This window comes from Ranitomeya variabilis, chromosome 4 (assembly GCF_051348905.1).
Source record: "Ranitomeya variabilis isolate aRanVar5 chromosome 4, aRanVar5.hap1, whole genome shotgun sequence".
NCBI classification, from domain to species: domain Eukaryota; kingdom Metazoa; phylum Chordata; class Amphibia; order Anura; family Dendrobatidae; genus Ranitomeya; species Ranitomeya variabilis.
In genome coordinates, this window is record NC_135235.1 from 52,080,602 (window position 1) to 52,095,998 (window position 15,397).

General features: G+C 48.5%; 1 protein-coding gene across 1 annotated transcript in view; it reads left to right on the top strand.

Moving 5' to 3' along the window:
- Positions 1 to 15,397, top strand: part of LOC143769715 (alpha-2-macroglobulin-like protein 1) — a 102,885-nt gene that overhangs the window by 33,753 nt on the left and 53,735 nt on the right. Inside the window, exons 18-21 of the mRNA XM_077258512.1 lie at positions 1,413 to 1,554; positions 1,659 to 1,884; positions 2,065 to 2,191; positions 5,358 to 5,479. Coding sequence (XP_077114627.1) covers positions 1,413 to 1,554; positions 1,659 to 1,884; positions 2,065 to 2,191; positions 5,358 to 5,479 — 617 coding nt within the window. The remainder of the gene's footprint in view (positions 1 to 1,412; positions 1,555 to 1,658; positions 1,885 to 2,064; positions 2,192 to 5,357; positions 5,480 to 15,397) is intronic.

The following is a 15,397-nucleotide window of genomic DNA, read 5'->3' on the forward strand; positions in this document are numbered from 1 at the left end:
CTCCCCCCCCCCCCCCCCCGAACTCCTCCAGCAACTATTGGTGGCTCAAATCAGGACCATCCCAGGAGGAACCAAATCTACTTTAATGTATATGTAGCACAGTAATTCAGTTGTTGTATTTAACACAATAAACAGGACCCTTCCAACAAACATAAACTGCTCCAAATGCTCCATCCAAAAAGTCTTGGCTGCAGTCGGCAGAGTGTAGGAAGGGCGAGCCAGGAAGGTAGCCATGGCCGACAGCAATCCCTGCATCACTCCCTGGACCCCCTACTGCATAAGTTCACATTTCTCTGCTGCGTTACCTCTGTGCTGGCTCTCTGTACCATCTGGACTTGCCCGGTACGGTGATGTATTCCTCACAGATGGTTTTGAAATTAGGCTTCTTTTACACATACTGGGTTTTTTGAGACCCGTTATTGTGGGCCTTTTTTGCGGGCCGTATCGCCGCAATTTTCACGGGCTGCCGCAATAAGGGACCGCAAAAAACTTGCTGATCGCCGTTTTTTGGGTTTCCAATACTACAAAAAAAAAAACGGAAGTCACGGTGCACCGCAAAAACAATCTTCCATTGATTTTCTATGGGGGCCGTGTCCATAAGCCGTGAAAAAGATGGAGCAGGCTCAATCTACTGGGCCCTACTGGGCCCGGGGACAAACTTTCCCTAACACAAAGTGTGCAAAACATATACAGAGCAATATACGGACAGTATAACAATGCTCTTGTACAAGGTGGTAATACACTTTGTATGTAGCAGTACCACAGTGTACAAACACATTAATGACATTATATATATATATATATATACACACTTAAAGGGGTTGGGGAGAAGAAGAGACCAAAAACATATCTACATCCCCTACAAGAGTAAGATCCTGATGACATTGTGATAGCTGGATTATTGTTCTGCGGATGCGCTGCCGCAGGGAATAGCGGCGCCTGAGCAGAATGTCGAGCAGGGAAGACAAGAGTGCCCTGTCAGTCACGGGCAGGAGGCAGGCGGTGGGTGGAGTAATAGGGTAATAGGGAGAAAGGTCGGGGCATTAGTGCAGTGCCAAGCCTGCATAAAAACTCTCCAACAGATTTCTCAAAAATGAAGACCAGGATTTCTAAAAGATATGGATTAAATCAACAGTACAGCGACTTTACATAGATGACATTAGTTTGGGGTGTAAAAAACCTCCTTACAGGTTCCCATTAATAATTAATTGATCTCATTCCAAGGCATGTAAGTGCACGAATTTCTGGGTTCATACTCACTACTGAAAAAATGTTTTGAAAATTTTGTTTCCATTTTTTAATCATTTTCATATCAGTAACATATCTATCTACCAATAGATTTTCATACTTTGACAACTTTTCCTTCTTCCTGACGCAATTTCAATGTTGAAGAGTGTATTTCTTTTTTCTAGATACTGTTGTTTCTGAGGTCCCAAGCTCAATTGATGATTACGACGACCCCTACTCACGTGTAACTCTCACTGTGGCTGAGATCACAAATAAAATCCGGACAATGTTTCCTGAGACCTGGATCTATCAATTGTTGACAACTGGGTAGGTCCTTGTTTTTTTAATGTGTATAGTAATTATATAAGCATAACGGAAAAAAAAGGAAGTGATGGATGCCTACTCACAAATGTTATTTTCTGATTATTCAGCTCAACGGGTCTGGCAGAAATATTGATGCAATTACCCGATTCTATTACTGAGTGGAAAACCACCGCATTCTGTATGGGAGACGTAGGTCTTGGTATTGCACCCACAACCTCCATACAGTCCTTCCAGCCGTACTTTATTGATTTCACACATCCATATTCTGTCGTCAAAGGAGAGAAGTTCTCGCTTACTGCTACTGTGTTCAACTATCTGGCCAGCCCAATGATGGTAAGTGCAGAGACTTTCGGTCATGTGTTTTGCACCATGTAGGCTGTGATGCTGCGTCCAGTATATGGGGCGCCAATGTGACTCGCGAAGATCACAGCTGAGATAGACTAGGGGTAGCATGTTGACTGTAATATTAGTGACACATTGTCTGAGATGTTAATCTTCTCTGTCAATGCACAGGTGAAATTCCATATTGAGGAATCTGAAGATCTGCAGATGTATGACTGTCCCAAATGCAGCATCCCTCAGTGTCTACCACCGCAGCAGACTATAGTGTTCGCTTGGGAAGCCAAAGCTCTGCACATAGGTGATAATGTCTCAAACTACACAAACGTTTCAGAGTGGGCAATGTGGACCTTAGGAAACTACTACAATTTGGGCAATGTGGAACTTAGGAAACTACAATAGATTGGGCAATGTGGACAGTAAGAAACTACTACAGATTGGGCAATGTGGACCGTAAGGAACTACTACAGATTTGGCAATGTGGACTGTAAGAAACTACTACAGATTGGGCAATGTGGACCTTAGGAAACTACTACAGACTGGGCAATGTGGACCATAGGAAACTACTACAGACTGGGCAATGTGGACCTTAGGTAACTACTACAGACTGGGCAATGTGGACCTTAGAAAACTACTATAGACTGGGCAATGTGGACGTTAGAAAACTACTACAGATTGGGCAATGTGGACCTTAGGAAACTACTACAGATTGGGCAATGTGGACCTTAGGAAACTACTACAGATTGGGAAATGTGGACCTTAGGTAACTACTACAGACTGGGCAATGTGGACCTTAGAAATCTAGTACAGCTTGGGCGATGTGGACCTTAGAAAACTAGTACAGCTTGGGAGATGTGGACCTTGGGAAACTACTACAGATTGGGCAATGTGGACCTTAGAAAACTACTATAGACTGGGCAATGTGGACGTTAGAAAACTACTACAGATTGGGCAATGTGGACCTTAGGAAACTACTACAGATTGGGCAATGTGGACCTTAGGAAACTACTACAGATTGGGCAATGTGGACGTTAGAAAACTACTACAGATTGGGCAATGTGGACCTTAGGAAACTACTACAGATTGGGCAATGTGGACCTTAGGAAACTACTACAGATTGGGAAATGTGGACCTTAGGTAACTACTACAGACTGGGCAATGTGGACCTTAGAAATCTAGTACAGCTTGGGCGATGTGGACCTTAGAAAACTAGTACAGCTTGGGAGATGTGGACCTTGGGAAACTACTACAGATTGGGCAATGTGGACCTTAGGAAACTACTACAGACTGGGCAATGTGGACCTTAGGTAACTACTACAGACTGGGCAATGTGGACCTTAGAAAACTACTACTGATTGGGCAATGTGGACCTTAGGAAACTACTACAGATTGGGCAATGTGGACCTTAGGAAACTACTACAGATTGGGCAATGTGGTCCGTAAGAAACTACTACAGATTGGGCAATGTGGACATTAGGAAACTACTACAGATTGGGCAATGTGGACCTTAGGAAACTACTACAGATTGGGCAACGTGGACCGTAGGAAACTACTACAGACTGGGCAATGTGGACCTTAGGTAACTACTACTACAGACTGGGCAATGTGGACCTTAGAAAACTACTACAGACTGGGCAATGTGGACCTTAGAAAACTACTACAGATTGGGCAATATGGACCTTAGTAAACTACTACAGATTGGGCAATGTGGACCTTAGGAAACTACTACAGATTGGGCAATGTGGTCCTTAAGAAACTACTACAGATTGGGCAATGTGGACCTTAGGAAACTACTACAGATTGGGCAATGTGGACCTTAGGTAACTACTACAGACTGGGCAATGTGGACCTTAGAAAACTACTATAGACTGGGCAATGTGGACGTTAGAAAACTACTACAGATTGGGCAATGTGGACCTTAGGAAACTACTACAGATTGGGCAATGTGGACCTTAGGAAACTACTACAGATTGGGAAATGTGGACCTTAGGTAACTACTACAGACTGGGCAATGTGGACCTTAGAAATCTAGTACAGCTTGGGCGATGTGGACCTTAGAAAACTAGTACAGCTTGGGAGATGTGGACCTTGGGAAACTACTACAGATTGGGCAATGTGGACCTTAGGAAACTACTACAGACTGGGCAATGTGGACCTTAGGTAACTACTACAGACTGGGCAATGTGGACCTTAGAAAACTACTACAGACTGGGCAATGTGGACCTTAGAAAACTACTACAGACTGGGCAATGTGGACCTTAGAAAACTACTACAGATTGGGCAATGTGGACCTTAGGAAACTACTACAGATTGGGCAATGTGGTCCTTAAGAAACTACTACAGATTGGGCAATGTGGACCTTAGGAAACTACTACAGATTGGGCAATGTGGTCCGTAAGAAACTACTACAGATTGGGCAATGTGGACCTTAGGAAACTACTACAGATTGGGCAATGTGGACCTTAGGAAACTACTACAGATTGGGCGATGTGGACCGTAGGAAACTACTACAGACTGGGCAATGTGGACCTTAGGTAACTACTACAGACTGGGCAATGTGGACCTTAGAAAACTACTACAGATTGGGCAATGTGGACCTTAGGAAACTACTACAGATTGGGCAATGTGGTCCTTAAGAAACTACTACAGATTGGGCAATGTGGACCTTAGGAAACTACTACAGATTGGGCAATGTGGACCTTAGGAAACTACTACAGATTGGGCGATGTGGATCGTAGGAAACTACTACAGACTGGGCAATGTGGACCTTAGGTAACTACTACAGACTGGGCAATGTGGACCTTAGAAAACTACTACAGACTGGGCAATATGGACCTTAGTAAACTACTACAGATTGGGCAATGTGGACTTTAGGAAACTACTACAGATTGGGCAATGTGGTCCTTAAGAAACTACTACAGATTGGGCAATGTGGACCTTAGGAAACTACTACAGATTGGGCAATGTGGACCTTAGGAACCTACTACAGATTGGGCAATGTGGACCGTAGGAAACTACTACAGGTTGGGTAAACTACTACAATGGTTTATAATGATCCCAAACAAGAAAAGACAACCGGGGGGTGTTGATAAGATTCTATATATTTGTATTCCCTGTTTTCTTGGGTTGTGCTATTCCTCTGTTGCTTCTCTGGGATATGTACGAATAGCATAATGACTGGCTACTACCATTTCTATTGTCAATAGTGTGTGCCCTTCCACAGTTCCGCACTGTCAGCACTGATGGTATAGTGCCAAAATGTGTGAAACATTTACAACAGGAATGCCAATAATTACAGAGTTCAAGGAGGAATAACAGAGGAGGCACACTGAGGAGTCTTAAAAAAGATGACCCGGACTGTTCTGTAATGGGATATACAAGTACTTGTATCTCTATTTGCTGCAATGCGCATGTCAGGAGAACGTGTATCCCTGCAATATACAAATAGGTAATTTTGCTATTTCAAGGTTCTGCAGAAATCCAGCTTAGGACAGAAGCCATTTCTAGCCAAGAGTTATGTAACGGGCAGCGGCCGATTGTCCCGGATACTGGATCTTCAGACAGCCTCGTGAAGACTGTGCTAGTTAAGGTTGGTCTGACACGATGCTACAATGTTCATTAGGTCCTATTCAGAAGGTTTTTTTTCTATGTATATGAATAATACAGACTGTTTTTTATTAGTGTGCCTCTTCCACTTCCATCCATTTGTGGCCTGTGTCCCTTTCAGTGTAGTAAGCTTCTCCTACCCATTAAGGTGCTTTCACATTGCATTGCATTGTGTATCCCTGTCCGGGACGTGTGCGCCGATGGGGATATAGACTGCAATGGTGACAGCAGATCAAACATGCGCTCTGCCGTGCACTTTCTTTGGGAGTGTACACCTACAGACGCAGTCTACTACATTACATCACAGTGTCCGCCTCCTGTAGTCGTACACTCCAAAAAAAAGTGCACGTTCGCCCTGCCGTCACCACTGCAGTCTATGGCCCCATCGGAGCGCACGTCCGGACCCTGTTTTGCAGGGAATTTCGGACGTATGCCCCGACGGTGACACACAACGCAATCTGAAAGCACCCTTAGACTGCATACATCTGTGTGACATGTCCGTGTGCTGCTGTCCACTTTCTCTCGGACAATACACTGACCCATAGAGGTTCATTGATCCACAGTTTTAAACCAAATCCATGTGTGAAGGCTCAGAGACTTAGAGCAAGTCCTATTCTCAGTTTTTTGGATCAAACTCAGCCGTTTAAATGGAATTTGTCAGCAGGTTTTGGCTATGTAATCTTAGAGCATCATAATGTAAGCTCAGTGACCCTGATTTCAGTGATGTGTCACTTACTTGGCTGCTTTGTGCAGTTTTGCTACAATCCTTGTTTTCTCTCTTGTAGATGTAGCGGCGCTCACAAATGCTGGGCTGTGTATAACCCCGCCCACACCACTGATTGGCAGCTTCCTCTGTACACTGTCAGAAAGCTGCCATTCAGTTGTGGGGGCGGCGTTACACAGATTATCTGGACTGCTGTGCACGTGAGACCTAGTCCTGCAGTGATAATCTCCTGTTGATAAAATACTGATTGTATTGAAACTACACCACCCAGCCTAGTAAGTAACACGTCCATATAATGAGACTAACTTGCCTTATATTATACTGTTGTCAGATCAAATAGCAAAAACATGCCGACAGTTTCCCCTTAAGTCTACGGCAGACTTTGTCCTTCAGTTTTACATCTGCGTTTCATCCGTTTTTCACTGATCCATTTATAGTTCGGTCTACTTCCTTTAGTTTTAAAAAACGAAGGTGAAAAAAAAACTGGATGCAAACTGGATGCCACATTAGTGGAAAAAGTCTGTGTAAAAATTCACATGGATGTGACAATGTAGCCTTAGGCTGCATTTTAATTTCTGTGTTTCATGGTACTGGCAAATAGGTGTCTTCCTAAAGAAGACGTCCATACAGAGGAATTTAGGACCACGCCCACTTGGCTAAAAAGACTAGATTTACATACAGGAAAGAGGGGGCCATATCTCGGTAACGGAGAGAAGTGGGAACAAAAGAAAAACAGCAGCATGAAGTGACCGAGGGCAAGTTCGCCCATGTATATCCATGATCTGGCTCAGCAAAACTTCCACACCCAGATTCCATTTTAACAAACATATCTTTACTGTTATACATTTTTCCTTAACACAGCGGAACACAGTAATAAACAATGCAAAATATACCTATTCACAGAATTAACGTGTAATAACAAACTGTCCCTCACTGGCCCTATCCACACGTTACCAGTCTCTTTGCTCCAGAAGGTTATCTTCCCACGTCGCAGGCCTGTCTGTCTCTGCAGGGATTAAACAAAGCTCCGTCTCTCAGGTCCAGACTGTAGTCCTTGGGGTACGGCAGGTAGGGGTGGAATATTCGGCCTCTCAACAGAGGACCCGCTTACAGTTCGTGGGCTCAGGATCTGTGGAGATGTCACCGCTGAGTGAATATTCGGCCTCTCAACAGAGGACCCGCTTACAGTTCGTGGGTTCAGGATCTGGAAGTCAGCTTTCAAGAGAGGGGAATCGTCCAGGCAATCTCCTATGTCGCATCTACAGGAGGGCACCAGCATACACAGACTTCTCTCTGCACAGAGAAGTTTCCCGGGCTCTCCTTCTCTCTCTCCTTCCTGGTCACATGACACAACAGGGGGGAGCTTAGCCAATACAGTTTGTTTCTCTGTAATCACATTCGGCATAGGTATAACTTCTGGCCACACGGGGGCAGTGTCTGTCACAGATTCTTCTATGTCAATGATAACAGAACAGTCAGAGCCGGCCAGCTCATTACACGCCCCCCCACTTGAAGGTTGGCAGTCCCTGTCAACGACTGACTCCAGGGTGGCGATGGCTGTGGAGGTTGCAGGACCCGGCTGTGAAGAGGGCCACACATATTGGTCTCTGTAGGACTGTCCCGGGGGCACTCCTGCGTTGGTTCTAGCTGTCCGCCTAACGGGTGCTAATCTCTCTCCCCGATCAGTCACTCCACTCTCCGCCCCAGTCGGTAAGTCAGTCGAGGAGGTAAGGGGTTCAGACGCGTCAGTCAGGCGAGCCGGGGTAGGTATGTCTTCTACCTCTACATCCCCGGTGTCGGTGTCTCCCACAGTATTAGTGATATCCATCTCTCTAGGTATCACAGGAGGGGAGTCAGGCTGAGAACGGCAGGGGCGCAACATGTTACGGTGCAGGGTGCGGAGGCTGCCGCTGTCTTCGCCTTGTACTTGATAGACGGGGCCATCAGGGTACGGGTGTCCAATGATTCGATAGACTTCGGTCTCCCACTTGGGCCGGAGTTTTCCTTGCGGTTTCTTTATACGAACTAGGACTAGTTGACCCACACTCAGTAGGTCTTCTTGTACTGGAAGTGGATCAGCGTGGACCTGGTCCTGGATCTGCTGTTCCACCAGCCGGTAGACAGTTTCCATTCTTTGACGGTGTGCTTGTAGCCAGGAAGGATAGGTACCACAGGTGTCTTCATCAGAGTTAGACAGGTGTAGCTCATGGATGCCTTTGCCTGGGCGGCCAAACAGGAGGGTGTAAGGCGTGTATCCGGTGACAGAATGGACTTGATTGTTATAGGCCCACAGCAGTTCTGGGAGGAATCGAGGCCAGTCGGGCTTTTTGTCTTCTGCTAAGGTTCGGATCAGTTGTAAGAGAGTCCGGTTGAAACGTTCACACGCGCCATTCCCTTGTGGATGATACAGGGTGGTCCTGGACTTCTTGATTCCATACATCTGCTGAAGTTCTTCAATGACTCGCCCTTCAAAACACGCCCCCTGATCAGAGTGTAGCCGTTCCGGACACCCGTAGACCCGAACGAAGTGCTGACAGATGGCTTGTGCAGCTGATTCGGCAGTCTGGTCTTTGGTAGCAACAGCGACGGCGAATTTCGTGAAGTGGTCCACCATCACCAGACAGTACTGGTAGCCACTATTCGCCGTTCCGATCAACAGATAGTCCACCATCAACAACTCGAGGGGCCTGGATGTGCTAATGGTCTGGACAGGTGCACGCTGCTCAGTAGACTTGTGGAGTTCACATGTACGACAGCTCAGGCAGACGTTTTCAACCAGCTTACGGAGTCCTGGGCAAAAAATGAACTGCTGGGTCCACCGGAGGGTCTTGTCTATGCCGAAGTGGCCGTCCCTTCTGTGGGCTTCAGCCACCATCTCATGGGCTAGCTGCACCGGGACGACAATCTGCAAACATTCTTCCAGCATATGGGATAAAAGGACCCTGCGATACAAGACTCCATCCTTCACGATCAGCCGATCCCATTGGGCAAGTAGGGCAGAGGCCCTGGTTGATAGTCGGGCTCTTACTTCGGAGGGTGGTTTCTCTTGTGTCTTCACGTACTGTTTCAGTAAGACATGTTCAGGGTCTCGATCTTGAAGCTTGGCCCATTCTTGTTGGGACAGGGGGGACCCCACTACGGCTTTGATCCCGCCTACAGCATACTGGCGGCTATCTTCTATTTGTTTAGCTAGCCGGGCAAAGTCGGGCAGTTCATCTTCCTCCAACTCTTCATCCCGGTTCCCCACTGGTGGGGATGATGTCACTCTGGAAAGGCTGTCAGCATTCTGATTCTCCTTCCCCGCTCTGTATTTAATTTTGTATTGGAATCTAGAGAGCCTTGCCATCCAGCGCTGTTCCATTGCCCCTAGTTTGGCATTTTCTAGGTGGGCAAGAGGATTGTTGTCTGTCACAACCAGCACCTCCGCCCCTGTCAGGTAGCCAGCAAACTTCTCTGTCATAGCCCAGGTCAGGGCCAGGAGTTCCAGGCGGAAAGAGCTGTAGTTGACGGGGTTCTTTTCGGTATCCCGGAGGGATCTACTGGCATAGGCTATTACGCGTTCCTTGTTATCTTGGACTTGGGAGAAGACCGCCCCGAGACCTTGAAGGCGGCTGGCGTCGGTGTATAACTGGAACGGCAAGGTGTAGTCTGCAAATGCCAGAATAGGGGGTGATGTCAGAGCAGCTTGAAGCGCCCGGAAGGATTTTTCTTGGTCGGGCCCCCAGCTGATGCGTCGTCCTCTGGGACTGTTCGCGGTCCCTCGGAGGGTCTCATGCAGTGGTTCCGCAAGCCGGGCAAAGTCCTTGACAAATCGGCGGTAATAGCCCGCTAGCCCCAGGAAAGCCTGAACCTCTTTGATGGTAGTTGGTTGTGGCCACTCTCGGACAGCTGCTATCTTCTCTGGAGAGGGTTGGACACCTTCGGCTGAGATCCGGTGTCCCAGGTAATCGATCTCCTGCTGGAATAGACGGCACTTGCTGGGCTTCAACTTCAAGCCGTGTTTCTTCAAGCGCTGGAACACTTTGCCAAGCTTGTGAAGGTGATCCTCAAAGGTGGCGGAGTATACCACGATGTCATCAAGGTATATCAGCGTGAATTCGAAGTTGAAATCTCCCAGACAGCGTTCCATCAGTCTCTGAAAGGTCCCTGGTGCGTTACTCAAGCCGAATGGCATCCGGTCAAACTCGTACAGGCCCATGGGAAGGATGAAGGCGGTCTTTTCTCTGTCCTTCTCACTCATGGGGACCTGCCAATATCCACTGGCCAAGTCTAGAGACGAAAAATATTTGGCCTTTTTCAGGGCGGTCAGTGACTCTTCGATCCGGGGGGAGTGGATAGGAGTCCCGGATCGTGCAAGCGTTCAGCCGACGGTAGTCTACGCAAAATCTCAGGGATCCATCTTTCTTTTTGACTATCACCACGGGTGCAGCCCATGGGCTCTGGCTTTCCCGCACCACTCCGGCGTGTAGCATAGATTCTAAGAGGCTCTTCACCTCCTGGTATTGTTGAGGTGGTATTTGTCGGTACCTCTCGCGAATAGGAGCAGCATCGCCTGTGGGAATCTCGTGTTGGATACTGGTGGTGTACCCGAAGTCAGTGTCATGCTTTGCAAAGGAGTCTTGGTGTTCTCGCAGTAGTTTCTCCATTTGAGACACTTCCTGTTTGGTGTACTGGGATGGGTCCAGTTGCACTTTTTCCAGTAGCTTTCGCCCAATGTCTTCATCATCTGCTTGAGCATTTATGGCTGAGATAGTTACCGTCCGGCCATCTTCTGTAAACGGGGTGAATTGTAAGGGTCCCATGGGGTTCACTTCTGTGGGTAGAGCATATACTCTGGCAAGTTGCGTTCCAGCTTCAAGGGCTACACCTACGTCTGCGGTGTTGTTTAGCCTGACAGGGACTCTTCCGTTCCTCACGACGGCTAGGGTGCGGGCGACTAGTGGGTTTAACTTACCCCCACTTGGAGCCCTCGGTTCGATTAACACTTCAACTCCTTCAAGTTGTCGGTTGGTGTTAAGAGGCAGGGAAATGACTGTCTCTTTTTCAGCGGGCAAAGTAATCCGGGTACAGCGGGGCACTTTAATGGCTGCTAGGGGTAGTTGTTCCTTTGCCATCTGTTGAAGTCCAACGGTCCGGATTACGTGCTGGAACGCCAGACGAGTCGGTTTATGTTTGGTAACTTTCTGCCAGTACTTGGGCCCTTTTCTTTTCAACAGCATAAGATCCAGGTCTTTCAAGATATTCATTCCAATTATTACTGGAGTCTCGGAGCCGAAGCCTTCCTTGACAATGACGATTCCTCGTTTCCCTAGGTCTTGTCCGCAGGCCTTTGTATCCATCCAGGCGACTCCGGTTACTGGAATGGGTAGGTTATTAGCCGCAATTATCTTAATGGTGGTATCTGGATCACAAGCAGTTCTTGGTTTCAGGTACTTTTCATAAAACTGTTCAGAGATCGTGGTCACTTGCGACCCAGTGTCCATCAATCCTTGTACTGCAACTCCCTCCAGAATAACTTCAAGTGTAGGACTACTCGAGGCAAGAGTACTCCGTTGCTGGCTCTGTTTTTCTACACCCCATTCTCTGTCCCCCCCTGCTGCTCGAGCCTCAGCTGCAGGGGTGTCTAGTTTAACGGCGGCCATTGTGGTGAGACCTGGCGTGGCGGCTCTGCTCGTGGATGTAGCTGATATTCTGTTCGTCGTGGTAACTGATGGTTTGTTTGTTGAGGACAACGATTCGCCCTATGACGGGGGTCACCACATGACCAACACGGTCCCGCGGGACGGCTAGGTTGCATCCGGTCTCTCTGCCGTTCTAGTGTTAACTGTGACACCTGTTGCTGTAAATCTGCTACCATCTGTTTCAGCTCCTCGGTGTCACTGTTGGGCTGTTTAATGTCTAATATGGATCTGCACGCAGCGCTTTGAGTCTCCACATCCATGACGGGTCCCCTAGAACGTTCTATGGCTTCCTGCTTGACTTCAGCGAAGGTGAGAGTCGGCATCATCCGAATCAAGTCCTGTAGCGTACGGTTAAGATACTGGTCTCTCAGCCCTATAACGAATTGGTCTCTCAGTACCAGGTCACGAGGAGCTATAGTAGCCAGTTGTTCCCCTTTTGCACAGACTTGTTCAAAGAGTACCTGAAGGGCATTTGCATACTGGGGAATGTCTTCCCATTCAAGCTGTGTCCGTCTAAAGAACAGGTATCGCAGTGTTCCCTGGTACGTAGTAGGTCCATAGGTCTTTTCCAGCACCCGCACCAAATCCTCTAACACACGCTGCCCCCTGACCGTCTCCAGTCTGACTGTCGTCCATGCCTCCCCCTCTAGCGTCAGTACCGCCATTTCCGCCAAGGTCTTAGGGTCAATATTATACATTTCTCCCAGTATCCGCACTTGTTCCGCCCACTCTGGTACGGGGTAGTTTCGCCCGCCAAATTTCCTGACCTGGTTTACAATGGACACCGGCGGCGGTTTCTGACTGTATACTGGGCCTGGGTGGGAATCCTGCTGGGCACAGATCCTGCCGACTACGCCAGATGAAGTGACCAAGGGCAAGTTCGCCCATGTATATCCATGATCTGGCTCAGCAAAACTTCCACACCCAGATTCCATTTTAACAAACATATCTTTACTGTTATACATTTTTCCTTAACACAGCGGAACACAGTAATAAACAATGCAAAATATACCTATTCACAGAATTAACGTGTAATAACAAACTGTCCCTCACTGGCCCTATCCACACGTTACCAGTCTCTTTGCTCCAGAAGGTTATCTTCCCACGTCGCAGGCCTGTCTGTCTCTGCAGGGATTAAACAAAGCTCCGTCTCTCAGGTCCAGACTGTAGTCCTTGGGGTACGGCAGGTAGGGGTGGAATATTCGGCCTCTCAACAGAGGACCCGCTTACAGTTCGTGGGCTCAGGATCTGTGGAGATGTCACCGCTGAGTGAATATTCGGCCTCTCAACAGAGGACCCGCTTACAGTTCGTGGGTTCAGGATCTGGAAGTCAGCTTTCAAGAGAGGGGAATCGTCCAGGCAATCTCCTATGTCGCATCTACAGGAGGGCACCAGCATACACAGACTTCTCTCTGCACAGAGAAGTTTCCCGGGCTCTCCTTCTCTCTCTCCTTCCTGGTCACATGACACAACAGGGGGGAGCTTAGCCAATACAGTTTGTTTCTCTGTAATCACATTCGGCATAGGTATAACTTCTGGCCACACGGGGGCAGTGTCTGTCACAGATTCTTCTATGTCAATGATAACAGAACAGTCAGAGCCGGCCAGCTCATTACACGCCCCCCCACTTGAAGGTTGGCAGTCCCTGTCAACGACTGACTCCAGGGTGGTGATGGCTGTGGAGGTTGCAGGACCCGGCTGTGAAGAGGGCCACACATATTGGTCTCTGTAGGACTGTCCCGGGGGCACTCCTGCGTTGGTTCTAGCTGTCCGCCTAACGGGTGCTAATCTCTCTCCCCGATCAGTCACTCCACTCTCCGCCCCAGTCGGTAAGTCAGTCGAGGAGGTAAGGGGTTCAGACGCGTCAGTCAGGCGAGCCGGGGTAGGTATGTCTTCTACCTCTACATCCCCGGTGTCGGTGTCTCCCACAGTATTAGTGATATCCATCTCTCTAGGTATCACAGGAGGGGAGTCAGGCTGAGAACGGCAGGGGCGCAACATGTTACGGTGCAGGGTGCGGAGGCTGCCGCTGTCTTCGCCTTGTACTTGATAGACGGGGCCATCAGGGTACGGGTGTCCAATTATTCGATAGACTTCGGTCTCCCACTTGGGCCGGAGTTTTCCTTGCGGTTTCTTTATACGAACTAGGACTAGTTGACCCACACTCAGTAGGTCTTCTTGTACTGGAAGTGGATCAGCGTGGACCTGGTCCTGGATCTGCTGTTCCACCAGCCGGTAGACAGTTTCCATTCTTTGACGGTGTGCTTGTAGCCAGGAAGGATAGGTACCACAGGTGTCTTCATCAGAGTTAGACAGGTGTAGCTCATGGATGCCTTTGCCTGGGCGGCCAAACAGGAGGGTGTAAGGCGTGTATCCGGTGACAGAATGGACTTGATTGTTATAGGCCCACAGCAGTTCTGGGAGGAATCGAGGCCAGTCGGGCTTTTTGTCTTCTGCTAAGGTTCGGATCAGTTGTAAGAGAGTCCGGTTGAAACGTTCACACGCGCCATTCCCTTGTGGATGATACAGGGTGGTCCTGGACTTCTTGATTCCATACATCTGCTGAAGTTCTTCAATGACTCGCCCTTCAAAACACGCCCCCTGATCAGAGTGTAGCCGTTCCGGACACCCGTAGACCCGAACGAAGTGCTGACAGATGGCTTGTGCAGCTGATTCGGCAGTCTGGTCTTTGGTAGCAACAGCGACGGCGAATTTCGTGAAGTGGTCCACCATCACCAGACAGTACTGGTAGCCACTATTCGCCGTTCTGATCAACAGATAGTCCACCATCAACAACTCGAGGGGCCTGGATGTGCTAATGGTCTGGACAGGTGCACGCTGCTCAGTAGACTTGTGGAGTTCACATGTACGACAGCTCAGGCAGACGTTTTCAACCAGCTTACGGAGTCCTGGGCAAAAAATGAACTGCTGGGTCCACCGGAGGGTCTTGTCTATGCCGAAGTGGCCGTCCCTTCTGTGGGCTTCAGCCACCATCTCATGGGCTAGCTGCACCGGGACGACAATCTGCAAACATTCTTCCAGCATATGGGATAAAAGGACCCTGCGATACAAGACTCCATCCTTCACGATCAGCCGATCCCATTGGGCAAGTAGGGCAGAGGCCCTGGTTGATAGTCGGGCTCTTACTTCGGAGGGTGGTTTCTCTTGTGTCTTCACGTACTGTTTCAGTAAGACATGTTCAGGGTCTCGATCTTGAAGCTTGGCCCATTCTTGTTGGGACAGGGGGGACCCCACTACGGCTTCGATCCCGCCTACAGCATACTGGCGGCTATCTTCTATTTGTTTAGCTAGCCGGGCAAAGTCGGGCAGTTCATCTTCCTCCAACTCTTCATCCCGGTTCCCCACTGGTGGGGATGATGTCACTCTGGAAAGGCTGTCAGCATTCTGATTCTCCTTCCCCGCTCTGTATTTAATTTTGTATTGGAATCTAGAGAGCCTTGCCATCCAGCGCTGTTCCATTGCCCCTAGTTTGGCA